The sequence below is a fragment of the Xyrauchen texanus genome, chromosome 14 (genome assembly GCF_025860055.1).
Source record: "Xyrauchen texanus isolate HMW12.3.18 chromosome 14, RBS_HiC_50CHRs, whole genome shotgun sequence".
Lineage (NCBI taxonomy): Eukaryota > Metazoa > Chordata > Actinopteri > Cypriniformes > Catostomidae > Xyrauchen > Xyrauchen texanus.
Window position 1 is genome coordinate 8,006,906 of NC_068289.1, and position 18,870 is coordinate 8,025,775.

The 18,870-nt window shown below is 37.4% G+C and overlaps 1 protein-coding gene across 1 annotated transcript in view; it reads right to left on the bottom strand.

Annotated features, from left to right (window-relative positions):
• Positions 1-913: 913 nt before the first annotated feature.
• Positions 914-18,870, bottom strand: part of LOC127654815 (integrin alpha-V-like) — a 30,932-nt gene continuing 12,975 nt past the window's right edge. Inside the window, exons 11-30 of the mRNA XM_052142268.1 lie at positions 18,732-18,784; positions 17,991-18,196; positions 17,480-17,671; positions 17,318-17,363; positions 15,480-15,587; positions 14,890-14,945; positions 12,678-12,832; positions 12,000-12,137; positions 10,973-11,040; positions 10,720-10,867; positions 10,326-10,418; positions 10,126-10,205; positions 8,523-8,603; positions 7,367-7,472; positions 7,076-7,234; positions 6,873-6,998; positions 6,494-6,607; positions 6,262-6,369; positions 2,929-3,051; positions 914-2,640 (exon numbers count right to left, since the gene is read on the bottom strand). Coding sequence (XP_051998228.1) covers positions 2,542-2,640; positions 2,929-3,051; positions 6,262-6,369; positions 6,494-6,607; positions 6,873-6,998; positions 7,076-7,234; positions 7,367-7,472; positions 8,523-8,603; positions 10,126-10,205; positions 10,326-10,418; positions 10,720-10,867; positions 10,973-11,040; positions 12,000-12,137; positions 12,678-12,832; positions 14,890-14,945; positions 15,480-15,587; positions 17,318-17,363; positions 17,480-17,671; positions 17,991-18,196; positions 18,732-18,784 — 2,259 coding nt within the window. The 3' untranslated portion in view covers positions 914-2,541. The remainder of the gene's footprint in view (positions 2,641-2,928; positions 3,052-6,261; positions 6,370-6,493; positions 6,608-6,872; positions 6,999-7,075; positions 7,235-7,366; positions 7,473-8,522; positions 8,604-10,125; positions 10,206-10,325; positions 10,419-10,719; positions 10,868-10,972; positions 11,041-11,999; positions 12,138-12,677; positions 12,833-14,889; positions 14,946-15,479; positions 15,588-17,317; positions 17,364-17,479; positions 17,672-17,990; positions 18,197-18,731; positions 18,785-18,870) is intronic.

Genomic DNA, 18,870 nt, shown 5'->3' on the forward strand with positions numbered 1-18,870 from the left:
GTCTTTCTTGTCTCTATGTAAACCTCCAAAGATGTCTTAATTTGTTTATTTCCAAAGGCAATGTTTTCATAAGCCATGCTGAATATTTGATCTGTGTGTCTGTTTACTATACACCGCTAAGAAAGAGAGAATGGTCTCTGATATGAACGAAAAGTAAAATGCGTTTATTATTTTGCCAAGATTAATCAAGATGCAGTTTTGGTGCAAATAAAGTTGAAGCTGCATTTTACCAGCAGCTTTCTGCTCTCTCTACTGGTCATGTAAAGTTTGTGGAGGCATGTCAGACGGCAAGGAGGACAGTCCTGTCAGCATCTGATTTCATTCATTCTGCCTGTGCAGCAATGTGTGATAAAACGATGGCAAAATGCGATAAACGGTAAAACTATATGCGCTCAAAACTAATGAGTTTATGAAAATCATTATTATTGATAATAATATGTCGACATTTATTTCCAGCCTGTAATATAAAGCAGCATAATGTAGTATTTTTGTATAGCTAAAATAGTTGGTGGCTTTTACTGCAAGTGGTCCACATTCAAGGTTGATAATGGCGGCACCCTAGATTCAGCTGAAAAATAAGGTTGATAGGAATGCTTTAACAGCATTCAATATATTCATCTCTAGCATTGACAGCTGGTGGGGCAGGAGACTTGTATAAATGTTTGTAGTTGAGCAACAGTGCCGCCTACTGTATGGGGAGAAATAGTTTTTCAGATGTATTTTTTTTACACACTCTGTGTGTAGACCTTTCATCGGAAGTTTGTCTTGCAAAATCTTCACAGATTTGGTGTGAGCAGGCCTTTAGCGGGGGCCAAAAATTTGTCTCTCGCTGGCCGGATTGGCCTGTTGAGGAACCCTGCCATAGACTTTATTCACACTACGCCATTTTAATGGGAATTACAACGTGAAAAAATCCATTGTACAGTACAACATCATTATTTCTGTTTATTTGAATTATGGAAGCATTAACAACTCATTGTTAAATCAAGGAAAATGGAACTAGGCAAAAATAAAGAGGGAGTGAAATCTTTTTTAACAATTGGTAGATTCTCTAAAATACATATTTTTGGAACTATGAATATGTTCCATTTTTACCAACAATATTGTTTTTCAGAAAAAATTAAAATATAAAGAAAATGTATTCTGGATCATGTATGATGATCAAGCATGATTTTGATTGAATTATAAATGTATACAAATTTTCATTCAGACAACATACATGTGGCAACCCAATATGGGTAAATTCAAATGGGGAGCAGCATTACTATATATAATACATCAAAATAAGGAATCCAGGTTATGTTTTCAGTATGGTGGGTTGCATATTGTAATATATTTGCTGTCAAAATTAAGACCAATAACTATGAACAGCAACCTTTAAACCAAATAATCAAATAAACAGAAGTCAAAAAATCTATTTTGTAAATAAGAAGCAGCAAAAAAGTAAAATGGCAATATTGTTCCCAAGGATTCCAGCTTCATTATTCCAGATTTGCAAAATAAAAAATTATGCATTGGCACAATTTTTTCCCCACATTATCAAACTATTTTGTTCATTCCTGATCAATTAATGTTACAGCAGAATTCTTCAAAATCACATTAAATTCACCATAGCATGGCAGCATTAGAATTTGTATTACTAACTGACAAGCATTTGGGTAAAATAGATATTTAAGAACAAGGTAGGACTTTAACTATGGGCTTAGATTAGGATTGTGACTAAAAGGAATCTTAAAAATAAAGTTGAATTAACATAGTAAAGGTTCCCTGTCGATAAGGGCTGGTTTCAGTATTTTTCCAAATATAAAAATGCTACCGTTTTATTGCAACTAAACAAAGCCCCTGCTTTGAAATAATGTTTACAGTTGACAAACATATAAATAGTTTCTCAAAATAACACCGCTTCAGCCCAAATAATAAATCAGAGTCATAATCCCAACTGCAGGAACAAAGTAAAACAACTGCAAAGAAAACAGGAAAGATCCGAAACCCCAGAGTCCTGCAGATGCCACCAATAGCAGAAAATGTTGCATTAAATAATATAACAACAAAAGTTTTTCCCACAGAAGAACGAGAACCAGCAATAAACAAACAAACAAAAAATATGTACTAAACTATTACATATCTTTCCTCAAAATGAAATGTGATCGTATGAAAAGTTCATTACCATTACTATTATTATTATTATTATATTCTTGTTATTTGTAAACAAATATTTGAAATGTATTAATCTCTATGTCCCACTGTTGAAATCAAATCTCAGTGCAGAAGAGGAATAGAAGAAAAGGGATTGGAACAGGGCTTTAGTCTTATTAACACAACATCACAATGTTCAAAACGACCACAGCTATGTGTACCATATTCCAGTGACATGTCCACAGATTTAAGGTAGTGAGCGGCAATGGTGAAATTGTTCTAATGGATGTATTGTATTCTCATCAGCATCAGTGCATGAGAGCTCTTAGCCTGTGAGTCTGGCATTCTTCTGCATATGAAGCATTATTGTGTTGGCACTGTGATATACTGGTGAAGATGAAGATCTTAGGCTTCTGGGTTTCTGTCTCTATTCTCCTGAGGCTGTAGCTGCTCTTTTTCTGTGTTATCATCCTGGGGCGGCCGCACACGTTTAAAGAAGCCCAGCTGTGGAGGAGAGATATGAATGTGAAACTAACATTTTTGACTAGCAGCAGCAATTCTACTCCTTTTTACATTTGTACGACTGTACACATAGCATGATATTAATATCAGTATAAAATTAATTTTCATAATTTCGCTATCTGTGTATTGAATTGATGTCTAGTTACATTTTATTGATCATGGTATGGACTTAGTTCCAAAGACTTCCGTATTTGTGGGTCATCCTCAGATTCCCCACTGATAGTGTTGTGATTCTGGAGTGTGCTAGAAAACAGCTGTTCAGTTGTTTACCTTATACATAATGAATATGAGCAGAGCCAGGAGCAGTAGTCCAGCCAGTACTGCCAAAGCCACCACCCAACCAGGAACAGGTTGAGTGAGCTCTGAATTCACCCAGATCACCTTCAGAGAAGCCTGGAGAACAGATACATATAATAGAGAAATCATGACACAGATGCCCCTCGGTGAGCACAGCAGATGTCTAACACTTCCACAAAAAAAAACAGTCATGATAAAAATTGCACACGCAAAGTGCTAATGGGCTGGTTCAAGAGCCATTTAATTCGGAGGTTCTTCTCCGGCAACGTCTGCATCCTATTATATAGTCCATTCAAGACAGCACATTCATTAGATTTTGGTAGTGTAAATGTATGCAATATATTTGAAGAATAGAAATATGGACTTACGTTCTTTCATGCATTAACTGCATTCCTGTTGAATGGCAGCAATGTTTCTATGACAGTGACACGTTATTTTTATACGTATGGAAAATGTGGTTCTTGTCAGGTTTTGATTTACGATCCGTTAAATTATAGAGAATGTAAGTATTAAATAATTTTCACAGAAATCAAGGCTAGTATTAAGAGTGATTGAATCGGAATGCACGTCACTTCTACCGGTCGGTTTTGAAAAATTAAACCAAAAATATTTCTAAATTCAAATGAAACGACAAAATAATCGAAATAACAAAGTGGAAAAAAAAAAATCATACCAAATCCAAACATTTTACTCTCTCCGGCCCATTTTGCAGTGACTTGAAAATCACTATGACAGCACCAATACAAATAAAATGTGTAAATATAAACATAATAATAAAACAAGACCTAAAGATAGTTGAACTTAAATCTCATAAATATTTTTTTAAATGGCTACAACAGTGATTGTCAGGGACATAATTACTAGTTCCACTATATTTTCAGAGTTTGGGCATACACTTCATTATCACCTGCTGGTGGAAAATCCAAAGTGCAAATGCAAGAGCAAAAACACATGCTTTTAAAACGTCTTAGCGCAATGACCAACTTGTCCAGAAAATAGCAAAATGCACTTTGCGGCACTTCATTTAGATACTATACACAATATGCCCACCGGCGCTTTGCACTGGTGCAAAAATTGTGCTCAGAATTAGCACTCTCACAAAAATTGGATAAGACATTGTGCACGGTCATCGCACTGCACTTTGCGCACTCACAAAAATATAGCCTTTCGAATTAAACAGACAATTTTTGCGAATGTACCTTTAAGACTTCAATGTACAGTGAGGGAAAAAAGTATTTGATCCCCTGCTGATATTGTACGTTTGCCCACTGACAAACAAATGATCAGTCTATAATTTGAATGGTAGGTTAATTTGAACAGTGAGAGACAGAATAACAACAAAAAACAAATCCAGAAAAACGCATGTCAAAAATGTAATAAGTGTTCGATCCCTCTGCAAAACATGACTTAGTACTTGGTGGCAAAACCCTTGTTGGCAATCACAGAGATCAGACGTTTCTTGTAGTTAGCAACCAGGTTTGCACACATCTCAGGAGGGATTTTGTCCCACTCCTCTTTGCAGATCTTCTCCAAGTCATTAAGGTTTCAAGGCTGACATTTGGCAACTCGTACCTTCAGCTTCCTCCACAGATTTTCTATGGGATTAAGGTCTGGAGACTGGCTAGGCCACTCCAGGACCTTAATGTGCTTCTTCTTGAGCCACTCCTTTGTTGCATTGGGCGTGTGTTTTGGGTCAATGTCATGCTGGAATACCCATCCATGACCCATTTTCAATGCCCTGGCTGAGGAAAGGAGGTTCTCATCCAAGATTTGACAGCACATGGCCCCGTCCATCGTCCCTTTGATGCGGTGAAGTTGTCCTGTCCCCTAAGCAGAAAAACAACCCCAAAGCATAATGTTTCCACCTCCATGTTTGATGGTGGGATGGTGTTCTTGGGGTCATAGGCAGCATTCCTCCTCCCCCAAACACGGCGAGTTGAGTTGATTCCAAAGAGCTCGATTTTGGTCTCATCTGACCACAACACTTTCACCCAGTTTTCCTCTGAATCATTCAGATGTTCATTGGCAAACTTCAGACGGGCCTGTACATGAACAGGGGGACCTCGCGGGCGCTGCATGATTCCAGTCCTTCACGGCATAGTGTGTTACCGATTGTCTTCTTGGTGACTATGGTCCCAGCTGCCTTGAGATCATTGACAAGATCCTCCCATGTAGTTCTGGGCTGATTCCTCACCGTTCTCATAATCATTGCAACTCCACATGGTGAGATCTTGCATGGAGCCCCAGACCGAGGGAGATTGACAGTTCTTTCGTGTTTCTTCCATTTGCGAATAATCGCACCAACTGCTGTCACCTTCTCACCAAGCTGCTTGGTGATGGTCTTGTAGCCCATTCCAGCCTTGTGTAGATCTAAAATCTTGTCCCTGACATCCTTGGACAGCTCTTTGGTCTTGGCCATGGTGGAAAGTTTGGAATCTGACTGATTGATTGCTTCTGTGAACAGGTGTCTTTTATACAGGTAACAAGCTGAGATTAGGAGCACTCCCTTTAAGAGTGTTACCTGTATAAAAGACACCTGGGAGCCAGAAATCTCTGATTGAGAGGGGGTCGAATACTTATTTCCCTCATTAAAATGCAATTAAATGTATAACATTTTTGACATGCATTTTTCTGGATTTTTTTTGTTGTTATTCTGTCTCTCACTGTGTGATCATTTCTTTGTCAGTGGGCTAACGTACAAAATCAGCAGGGGATCAATTATGTTTTTCCCTCATTGTAATTTACAGTTTGTGATCACACATTTCCTCCTTAATTTAGCAGCATAAATCTAGTATTTTTTACAATTATTTTGTGTAAATGTATAGTTTATTACCCTGGCATTAATAAAATAAAATAAAAAGAACTAGTCACCACTGCTGGGATGGGATTGCAAATACTGCTGCTGAGGGAGTGACTGTAAATTTGGCATCTTTCTCTCTTCTGACTACATTAATACATCTCTATTTTTTCCACTGTTGGAAAGTCATGGAATAGTGATCGATTTCCTTTTGCTGTTGAAGCAAATGGGAACTCAATCATTATATCTGCAGTGTTCTCACATTTACCACTATAGAAGTTTACCCTGCTATCCAAATACAGAAATGTGAAAGGGGACCACTGGCTAACATATCCAAGTGAAATAAGGAACAACGGATCCGGAATACCACATGTGGTGTTGCTGAGTACTGAATATGCGTTGCTATGCAAATACAGGTGGTCTGCATTGAGAACATTAGTGTATGTCTACATTGTTTTCCATGATGTTTCCCCTTTAAATTCATGATTATTTGAAGATTGCATACTTACTGATGTTTTGCTGGTTGGGAACTCGGATTTCAATAATTTATAAGGCATTTCTATGACACTTAAGGAGGCAGAGGATCGAACAATGTACGATTTGTTTTGATTCTCAGCCTGAAAAGGAAAGAAAAGCATTACTGTGTTTTAACAGATAGCATTTGAGGGGTGAAATTTGGATTTTTACATCTTTGAAGTGGAAAAACTACAAATGTTTAAGTCAAATGAATGATGTTGTTACCTTGAGAAATGTGCTCACAGCAAGTCTGGAGTAAATAAACAGAATGGCACTCTGGCCTTTCTCCAGACGTCCAACCCAACACGTAATCTCCTGACACTCTGTAGTTCCGCAATCCTATGCAGATACACACACAAACAATAATACTTATGGATAATACTCAAGCATACTGGTGTACAGGACAGTTAAATTCCATATATACACTACTGCGCCGATTGACACTGCGACAATTGATCTCATGCTTGTTTTGAAGATTTGAAAACCATAACAAACTCATTAAATTAATAATTGTAACAAATATTCAGTTTAAAACCATTCTGAATAATTCACAGACTGTCTGTGGTGGCTGTCAGATGGCAACCGTAAAAAGGTGCAACTTTACCAGAATCTCCAAGTTCTCCTCCCCTTGTTTGTCCTCCACGTCTCTGCGGTGGACACTGTGTCTGATCCTTCCCTCTGCCCTGTCTCCACTGGCAGATGTCTCATTCTTGTCAGGTAATCTGGAATTCTAGGTAAATGAAAAAGCATATTTTATCCCTTGTAGCTGTAGTGCTTTTGTTGTTGTTTACATTGTGGGATACCTACAGTGACATTATAAGGGTTGATCTCCCTGTTTGAGCTGCAATTCATGTTTCCTTCCACTTCAAACTTGGTGATGTAGAGCAGAGAGCCGTTGCTGAATCTGTAGGGCCACTGCACATCCAAAATGGCCTTACTGAATGTGCTGGGTCCTCTATTCCGTAGCTACGAAAAATAAAATTTCAATGTAACATCAGTGATAACTCGAGGTAGGAGCTCAGTTGTACACTGTGCACTGCAGAAGTTTGATAGTGATTATACAGTATTTGATCAACAATCTTCACTGCAGTTTACAACCTCATAGATGTGCTCAACAGGAGGTCCAATATCATCCTCCAGAACAGTGCTCTCTTTTGGCTGCCAGTTAGCGATGGGTAAAAACACCTGCTCTGGAGCAGACACCCTACAGCAGGAAAGACAAGATAAACACACACTGAAGGTTGAAGGTGAAGAGCACTCAGACTTAAAGGAGACATGATCTATAGAGCTGTAAAGCCGTGACTAGGGTTGCCACCCATCCAGGGCTTTCCAGGATCATACTTAACTGGCTATCTGTCCTGGAAAAATAAACTTTAGTCTACTTACTATAATGCTTTCATATTCTGGAAAACATAAAAAAAACAAAAAAAACAAATGTCCTTCCTTTTACTTTAAGATCTCTTAGGTTCATAATACCAAAACACTCAAAAAGTATATTTTTAAGATTTACACATTTCAATTTAATAATAAATTTCCATCTAACTAATGCCATCTTAACTAAATGTAATTAGTAAAACGTAAAATATCTGAGATTTGTTTCACTTAATTTTGTTAAAGATTCCTCAATTCAATTAGATGGTAATTTGTTATGAAACTGAAATGCGTAAATCTTGAAACGCATACTATAAATCTGAAAAAAATTTATTAAATTGGAGCGAATGTTTGTTAATTTATTTGATTGACTTTTTTTCATTTTAATTTATGAATACATATTTATGAATTTGAAAACATTTAAATGTTCATTGTGAATCATAAACTCAGAAAAGGGCCAGAATAAGTAAATAATTGGTTAAAACTGTAAAAAAAAAATAAAATAAAAACACAATCAATACATTAAAAAAAATATTTAAGCCTTATTTTAAAATATGCATTTCAATTTAATAACAAATTAACATTTTATTTACATTTGTAGGCCAACCCAGAAGGCTAATTCCCCACAGGTTACCTCTGGAACTTCCAAAGGGAATTTACATGTTTTAAACATTAAGTTTTGTTAACATTAACTACACACAGTCATACCTCAAATGTGTGTGTTTTTTTGTTTTTTAAGTTGCTAACAAACTACTATCAAGTATGCACACTTGCATGCTCGTGGTAGCTGTAGTCCTTTTCAGCAACTTTTTGGCAACATGCAATTTTTAAAAAACACAGCAGCTTTAAGCTATTAAGAAAGTAAAATTTAAAAAAATCATACCCTCGTAGTTCCACTCTGACCAGAACAGCAAGCTTTGTGGTGATGGAGACCAGATTGCTGGATTTATTGAACTGATTTGAGCTGAAAGCAAAAGGGAATTATTAACTTCCACAATTGAGCAGAGGGTGGCACTGTTGCTTCAGAAACTGGTAGGCATTTCCTCAATTTTGAGACCTAACTCTACGGAAGCCCAGAACTGCAAGGTGGGGGAAAAAAATGATGGTGAAAAAAATAAAAAATAATAAAAAAAAAAATACTTCCTGAGACTAGGGTCTTATTTTTTTCTCTCTTCATAAAATATTTTTTTCTCTCTTCAAAAAAATAAATGTTTTCTCTTCAAAAGATATTTTCTCTCTTAAAAAATATTTTTTCCTCTTACATTTTTGTTTATCTCTTCCAAAATGTTTTTTTATCTCTCTTCCAAAAAATGTTTTCTCTCTTCCAAAGTTTTTTTCTCTCTTCAAAAACCATTCGTTTTGGTGTAACAACTGTTATTTTTTTGTTTGAAATTGTTGGTCTTTCTACACACTCATATGCCGTTTGCTCAGTGTTACATGGTGGAATATATATTTTATATACCCTCACCCTTATTTTTTTATTTTTATTGTATTTGTATTCTATATTGCGTGTATTGTTTACTGTACATTGTATATTGTGTTGTGTAAGTATGTGTACATTTGTTATGTAAATTGTGTTGTGTAAATATGTTGTTTATTGTAAATGGTACTGCTATGTTATTCGGAACTGCACACAAGACTTTCACCTACTGTTGCACTTTTGTACACAGTAGTGTGACAATAAAGTGATTTGATTTGATTTGATTGATATTATTTGGAAGCGAAGGAATGCATCGAGGAAACAGGAAACATGGGAAATTATTATTATGTCTGTCCTTTTGAAGTGTTAGGGGTACATCTGGCAATGACTGAACGGGGATGTCTTGTGCAGACTTTCATGGTGGAATTTAATTATAACAATATATTTTAATATAACAAGTTGTCTATGCTTTTGAAACACACGGTCTACTGCAGAAGTGAAGAGTTCAGGATGAAGAATGTCAAATAAATATCCAAATATTTAAATAAAAATTCCATTAACAATTAGAAGCGCAAAACACATAATTTATAAATACAATGTAGCCTATATGCTAAGAGAGTAAATAGGCTCAGGAAGGAAATGAGACACTACTTTTATTTTTATTTTTCATCTTGCAGTTCAGGGCTTCTGTAGAACTCAGCAAACAACACCCACAAGTTGCTGTAACTACATTATAAATCATTATGTTAAAGATGGCCTTGGAGGGTGTAAATAAAGAGAGTGAGACAGAAAGCAAAGCATGATGTTCTCACTGGGAGACAAAAAGTACAGTTCCCTGTAATTACACCATAAAAATTTCACTCAGTTAGCAGGGAACTGTAGGATTAGATGCCAATGCTGTCTGAAGTTTTTATTGAGTTAAATAATAATAAAAAAAAGACAGGAAAAGGAAATGTCTATCTGTTAAAAACATCTTTGCTTTAATTTGTTCTAATGGCTCTTCTTTGGTTGCAGGTTTGGGTTACTAGATTTTTGTGATAGCAAATAGGGTTAAAGAGTTTAATACCTTTGTATCTGCAAGTCAAACTTGACTTCTGTGTCCTGTTCAGAGAGTTGATGCACGCTGAAGCGCAATCCTGCAATTATCTATGAATTTTTTTTTTTTTTTCAATTAAATCAGTTGGTGAATTTATACATTACAGAAATTGATCAAAATAAATATGCATAGAAGTAAAGGTGCAGATTTTGTGCTTGGCTGTTGGTCACCTTAGTGCCTCCTTTCATTGGGTTCCCAAGATCACACACCACCAGTCTAGTCTGATTCTCTTTCTTGAAGGCACAGGACAGTCTAGACAGTGTCTGAAATCCATAAATAACAAATGAAACCTCAAACACTGGGACTATATTTTGGCAGATTAACTTTAAGTTCTGCATAACCCAAATAACTTCTGTGGGTGGAGTTTGCAATTCAAACAGTATTGTACAGATAGTTGTGTTACATTGCTTTCTGGTATACCATGAAATTTACAGAGTGCACCAGCTTTACATGGCCATTACAGTGGTCATTACAGGAGTTGAAAGATTGGGTAAAGCACAGATAAGGTTAGTAACAATTTTATCACACCAGTCTCATGTTTTGTCTTCTGGCTATACTGCTCACCTCACTGTTCCGCACCACCCCAATAAAATCTGCCTGAGATGGTAAAGTGACAATCAGGTCAGCCTCATATGCACCCTCTCCTCTGTTCTCTGCTGTGACCTCTAGGGTCAGGGGGTTATCATCACCTATGTAGATCTGTTTCTGGTCACTGGAGCACAAAACAGAATCATGCGTACAGACATGCAAAGTTAAACTCCCCCACACATCCAGACAATACAGAAGACTTTAGGGCTCTGATGAACAAATAACTCACCTCACAACAGACAGTTTTAAGTCTGGCTTACAAATATTGTCATCACCACAATCCAGGAGTAAGTGGGCCTGGAAAATCACAAGGAATTGGAATGGGAAACTGAAGTCAGCTTCTATTTTTTATCTGATGCTCATGTTGTTTAACCATGAAAGTTTGAGTAAATCTGCATATAAATCTTTGTTAGTTAGGTTCCATGAATTTTCCCTTTGTTTGTGACTAGGGGATAAGGATTTTTGAAAATCATTCAAATTCAGACCCATTTGCTAATGAATAATTCAGAGTAATTTGTGAAATTGTTCAACCGATTCAATGGAAAGAACAAACATAATTGTTTATTTTCAAAAGAATGATCATGGCAACTGTATAACATTTTTAAAATCAGTTGTCCATTTAATCGTGATCCATTCCATTCAATTCAGAGATCTTTCTGGAGTATAAGAACTCCCCTCATAAGAGCCCCACCCAAGTGTGTTCATATAGACTCACTGAGCACTTTATTAGGAACACTATGGTCCTAATAAAGTGCCAACATGGTTTTCTGCTGTTGTAGCCCATCTGCCTCAAGGTTCAAAGTATTGTGCATATTGAGATGCTATTCTGCTCACTACAATTGTACAGAGCGGTTATCTGAGTTACTGTAGCCTTTCTGTCAGTTCAAACCAGTCTCCATTGACCTCTCTCATCAACAAGGTGTTTCCATCCGCAGAACTGCCGTGCACTGGATTTTTTTTGTTTTTGGCACCATTCTGAGTAAATTACAGATTGTTGTACGTGAAAACCCCTGGAGATCAGCAGTTACAGAAAAACTCAAACCAGCCCGTCTGGCACCAACAATCATGCCATGGTCGAAATCACTGAGATCAATCTTTTCCCCATTCTGATGGTTGATGTGAACATTAACTGAAGCTCCTGACCCGTATCTGCATAATTGTATGCATTGCTGCCGAACGATTGGCAGATTAGATAAATCGCATGAATAAGTAGGTGTACAGGTGACCTAAGATCTAGCATGGGAAAGAGTTGTCACCTGCTTAGTGATATTTGTAGGGGTGGATTGGTCAAGGATGGGCAACAGGCCAGTCTTATCTGCTGCTGTTTTGTAATCCAAGCTGTACTCCATAAAGACAGCGATGGGTGTGATCTTATCCCTGAATTCTGAGTCATCCTATAAAGAGAGAGAGAGAGAGAGAGAGAGAGAGAGAGAAACAAGGCCTCTATGTCAATGAGCTCAAGGCTGGAGAATTTCAGCAGGCTTAACACTCTCTACAACATGCTCTTTTATGTCCAGAAAAGAGAGCTTTGGCTTTCCAGGTTAAACCCTTCTTTAGGTCTTTACTGCATTGTTCTTATTTTAAAACAAAATAGTAGCATGTTCCAGTGCCAAAGATCTGGGCTATCTGCCACCACACAGCTTTAACCACAATGCAAACACATATTTTATGACATAAAGGCATCAGCACTTCTTTAGCTCGCCAAATACAGCAGAACAACACTAAATACAGCAGCATAATTCATAGAGCAATAATGAGTGACCAACAGAAGTGAATTATGCATGTTCCAATCAATTGGAGGAGCATGGTGTTAGCAATGCCAAGGTCATGTGTTCGATTCCCAGGGAAAACACGCACTGAGAAAATGCATACCTTAAAAGTTGCTTTGAGTCAAAGCATCTGACAAATGCATACATGTAAATGGATTCACTCACTATTAAATAGGCCTTAAGCTCCTCGCAGGTTTGTTCCTGGCTGTTAGAGACAGACATGTTCTTTGAATAATGAGACAACTTGTTGTGTAGGAACAGCACACGTTTGATGGCTCCCTTGTGTTTGAGGCGGTCCAGTGTCAGATCCACCTGGAATTCTAGGATAGGGTTTTCCAGGTCAGTTTTCATTTGAATTGTAATGGAATTAGAGACAGCACAAATAATCAGAAAAGCACAACAAGAGACAGCAAATGAGATAGTTCTTTACATTCTTTACATAAAAAGAGCTACTTTAAAACAAAGAGCCAATTAAAAGGAAACATGCCAGAGAAACAATCAGCAAATGAAACTGTTTAAAACACAAGCAGTCAACCCTGATCAACTTAAGAGCTGTGATGCCTCTGAATCTCAGCTGTCTTAAATTCTACTTTGTGTGCTTCATTATAGTGGTGCCTAAGAGGTAATATGAGGTGTCTTACAGCACACTTAATACAGGTTCAGTCTCCCTAGAGTAACCTGGAGTTAAGTTTGAACCCACAACCTTTCAGCTACTAGCATATACACTGATGAGCCAAAATATTATGTCTGGGTAGATTAGATGGTAAGCAAACAATCAGTTCTCGTAGTCAACATGCTGAATGCAGGAGAAATGGGCAGGAGTAAAGACTTAAGCAGCTTTGTCAAGGGCCAAAATTTTATGGCCATACGACTGGTTCAGAGCATCTCTGAAACGGCAAGGCTTGTGGGGTGCTCCCGGTCAGCAGTGGAGAGTACCAACCAACAGTGGTAGGAGGAACAGGTGGGACAAAGCACAAACCAGTGACAGGGTGCTGGGCGCACAAAGCTCATCACTGCGTGAGGGCACTGAAGCTATCTCGTCTGGTCTGAGTGAGGGTGCTACCTACCCAAACATCATTGCAGCCCAGGTACACCCCTTCATGGAAATGGTATTCCCTGATGGCAGTGGCCTCTTTCAGCAGGATAATGCACCTTGCCACACTGCACACATTGTTCAGGAATGGTTTGAGGAACATGATGAAGAGTTCATGGTGTTGCCCTGGCCTCCAACAAGTCTGATCCATCTCGCAACTCACAGGACTTGAAGGATCTGCTGCTAATCTCTTGGTGCCAAATGCATCTTCAGGAGTTCATGCCTCAGCGGGTCGGTGCTGTTTTGGCAGCATGCAGAGGACCAACTGCATATTAGGCTGGTGGTCATAGTGTTTTGGCTCTTCGGTGGTGATTTTTATTTCAATGGATACATAAATACATGTCTGAATACCACAAAATACACTACTGAATATAAAGAGGTCATATAATGAAAAAATCCAAATTAATTGATCTTTAAATAAATAATAATTAAATGTTCAATGTACTATGAAAATAAACTAACTTTGTTACAGAACATCTGTGCATTTTTATTTAAATTCGACGAATATCGCAGCCTTAATTGTATGGCTGTGAGAGGATTTGAATATGATTCACAAATCATATGAACTACATGATGCTTTTATGTTTCTTTAATGTCATATTGGAGCTTTACAGTAATGACCATAATACAAAAGGAAAACAAAATTATGAATTTGCTAATGACCAAGAGTGCAATCGCTGGTGGTGACTAAATGGTTTAAAATTGTGCAGTTAAAACCTTCATTCAAGTGGGATCTTATGGGTAAAAAAAAAATGTAAAGAAAAAAAATGCATGATATGATGCCTTAACAATTATATAACTACCGTACAACCTCTTTTCTTAAAGACAAAACACACACTGACTTTGTATTTTGCAAATGTGAGCATCAGATCTGTTAAGACAAGTACCGTGAACACATCCACACCTTAAGCTTTGCGAAACGGTAGCAATTAGCCCAAGAAGAGCATAGAGGAACTTCAAAGCGCAGAGAGAAATAATGAATTGGCATCACAGTCTGTGAATTGTGGGTTGTGGGTCTGGTAGCCATTACACCCCAGACTGTGAGACCCCTATGAAGCCTTTGTGAACGCCGGACGCTGGGCTTTTAACGGCTCTGTGTTGTACGTCCGGCTCAAAACACACTGAGGGCTGACACATTGAGCTCTGCTTTTCCCCTGAAGCAGTACTCCAACAGCAGGACTCCATTTACAACCACTATGTGCTACTGCTACTTACAATAATAGGATCTATTGAACCAAATTTCATACATTTTAATAATTTGCAAATATAAAGACTAGTACTTACGAAGAGAGGATGGGGCTCCCTTGCCACTTGCCTTCACACAGTATTTCACAATGAAGCTAAGAGATTACATTAGGAAGAATTGTGTAAATGCATGGTACTTTCCATGATATTCTCAATGCATGAAGTCACAAAAAGTATCAAAAATATATTACTGATGATGACAATCAAATGTATTTTATATTTTCAATTTAAAGGTGAAGTTAAATTCTAAATGTTAAAAGACTTTCTCCTATGCATAATGTGCAGAGACAAACTAGAAGTATGCCATTTGGTTGATTCCCCAGAAAAGTGTAAACACTGTCGCTTTCAAAAAAATCAAGCAATGGAGCGAGTTCGGGTGGGATTATGTTTTTGTCCGACCAATTTGCAGAAAGGGGGAGTATTTGGGAAACTTTTTTGATAACAGTCCATTTGGTTATGCCGCAGAAATTATATATTTGACTTAAGAAATCAAACTAACATATATCAAAAGCTGCTTATAAACAAAAGAGCCTTTTCTGACTGTCTGGTTTTGACAGGAGCACAAAGTTACAAGAATGCCCCTCAAACAAGTGTCATGTTAATGATGTTTGGAGAGCAGTGGAACTCACCAGGACACTGTGGTGGTTGTTCCAGGTAGGGTGCAGTTCTTGTCCTCAGGGTTCAAGATCTGTGGGCTAATATCCAGTGTGGTGTTCACACCGATGACCGGACGAGCCCTAACACACAAATGGGCATGCATTACCATTCTACCATTTTTTACATGATGAAGTGCAGACAATTTCCTCACTGACAGGACAGTGAAATCTTGAGTGGCTTCTGGAATTTTAACGGGGACATATTCATTAGTCTACTTTGGTAGCATTTTACTTTTTCCCTGGTGTTCTCTGAATTAAAATGTAAAACATTGTAATTTAGTTTTTTGAAGGTGTTTTTAAAGATTTTGTAGCTCTGAAGGTGTTTTTAAAGATTTCCAATTTCAATAGCACACCCAAAATTAAAGGCTTATAACTTGACAAAAAAAAAGACAAGGAGGCTCAAGTGTTTGGCATAATTGTAAAAATAACTTTTAAATTTTTTTTAATGATATACTGTAGATTATGATACATTCTGAGACACTCAGCCTAAGAAACTGCTGAAAAAATCTTTAGCCAAAAATGTACTTTATAACATTATATATCTCTAGTTGTAAATAAGGTGGCTCAGAAAAACTGCTTTTTTTTCCCTCAATCACGTCAACTGCATCTGAGGAAAATTTTGTGTTGATACGACAAAGCAATCAAAAGTTATAGCATTACACAAATTATTTATCCTAGTGTCCAAAAACATCTCTATTTGTCCAAACAAATAACACATAATAATTGTACATAAGAACTAATTACACATGCAAACACAACAATGACAAAAGTTAGCATGAAGACATGATTTTAGCAATGAGATTTCACAGAATGAGTACCTTTTGACTCATTAAGTCTGCATTGAGTCTGCCATTTACATGGCGCGATCTCCTGGTGGCCATATGTAACATTGTGCTTGGTGTGGATTATCTAATGATCTATGCATCTGATTTCCTTGTGTGTGGGCTTTGTTTGAAAGATAATCACCTCCTCTAAGTATTTGATATTTCATGTTACGTTTATATTTCTTGAAGTTATAAACGAAAACACGGCATATAAGCAACACCAACAGAATTGTCAAAGACATATACTCTGCCATTTCTCGCTATATTTTTGTCCGCGAGTAAAAAATTATAATAAGCTGGTTGTATTGCACTCTTTGAGAGCTTTCCAACAACATATGACACATGGTCAGTTTGTGTGTATGTACAGTGCAAATTATTTTTTTTATAAAATATCCAAACAGAACACTTCTGATTTTAGGTAGGGGAAGGGTTAAACGGTGTTCCGGAATACGTTATTTTATTTAGGTAACCGCAACATTCTACAGTCAAATAAAGTTGTATAAAGACAACTAAACTGTATATAGTAATTGAGCATTATCCCAGGAGACCAATTTCCTATAAGCTGTGCTAATTTCATGTCTGTTGTATCATTCCATGGACTCTTCCTTCTCGTATAATAAAATAATTACTTAAGTAAATACATGGACATGAAAATATTGATTTAAGTAGACATGATAAGTGTAATACAAGATCCTGATCACTCTGCCTGCATTTATTTAGCAAAAATGACTGTCTATATGTACATGTCCCTTTACTTATATGTGTACAGTAGTACGGGTGTCAATCAATGCCTGGTGGTCTTCTAAGTGTATATGGGAAGTTCCACCATGTTTTTTCTTTAATACAGGTTTTAATTGTCTTCACTACTTGCACAAAAAACAAAGTAAATGCTGCTGAATAAAATGAGAGCACATTTTAATAGCTTGTCTGGCCCTGATCATAAAGTCTATAAAATGCATGTGTGACAGTATCATGAGTGTACTGTACCTGTACAGAACAGCTTTGTCAGCTCCAAACACTCCAACAATCAGGTCTAGAGAAGGAAAGCAAAACAAAGATAGGATCTAGTCAATTCAGAAAATTCAGAGTGCGTGTGTGTAAAAGTGACGTGAAAATGATGTGAGAATGACATGAGTGTTGCAATCTAACCAGGATATCCATTCTGATCCACATCAGTGCCTCCATGCATGGTGTACCCAAAACTAGCAGGCATGGAATCAGATGCCCACTTCCCCTCCAGAACTTGAGAGGCCATAGGATTTGGCCCTGTGGGACGCCCATTATGGATGTACACCAGACCGCGGTGGAACTGTCCTCCATATGGTGCAGCAATGGCCACATCTGAGAAAGAATAGAGGGATTAATAAAGAATTGGTCGAGTCATGGTTATAGAGCAATAACGAGTACTGCTGTGGTTACATCTGTATGCCGTGATAGTACAGTCACAGCTCATGAGTCAAGATTAGCATTCCACATGATAGGACACGGAAGTCTGCAACAGTGAAAACAGCTTAAAACCATGACCATATATGATCACATATGTACTGTATATTTTTACAAGTCATCGTTGGCACATAAGAGATCAGGACTGGACAGACTTCCTGTTATGTTTATTAGGAAAGCATATAGATACAAAGAGTGACATGAGATAAAATAGTACCATTATACCCATCCATGTTAAGGTCTCCTACACTGCAGATGGAGCTTCCATATCGAGCATAGATCTCAGAGCCAGTGAGTTTGATGACAGTGTTGAAGGTGAAGCCACCTTTGCCAAGGTAGACATACACTTGACCAACCTCCCTCAGTTTCCCATCTGAGCCACGGTCCATGAACAGAGGAGCCCCCATCAATAGATCCATCTTCCTGTGGGGGGAAAGTATACTATTTACCCTCTCAGATTTTTGAGTCAAGTGGATTTTGGCCAGCATGGAAATTCAGAGTACTGTCAAATACTTTTCAAACTAATAGTAATAAACACAAAGTACTGAAAAAGATAAAGCTGATCAAAATTTACTTTTAAGATCATGATAAAGAGAGACCTCTTTCTGAACACAAAAATGGCCAATGAGTTCAGACAAAGAGCAACTTGTTGGGGAAATGCAGGAAACGTTCTTTTCACTGTTGCACAACGCTCAATTTCATAAAATGCTGCCAGCGAAAAGATCTCAAACGTTGCTGTGCATACATTTCAGGTAGGTTTACATCCCTCAAAGAAACAGAAAGTGATTGCCAAGAAGAATATAATTTAAAGTATCCATTAGTCTATGAATAGACATTGTGTGTCTTTAAGAATCAAGGATGTCAAACAATACAGAAGAGGACACTATGGTCTGCGTAGGAATTATCATCCTCTCCTCAGTGAAGAAAATATAAAATTGTACTGTAGAGCATTACTTGCCTATCATTATTGATGTCAACAGCTGCTACAGAATGACCAAAGTAAGCAGCCATCTAGTTGGAGAGAGAAAAAGACTTTAGACATGACTAGACTTGAGCTAGTCTTAGAGAAGGTGAACACATTCTTTTCATAACATACA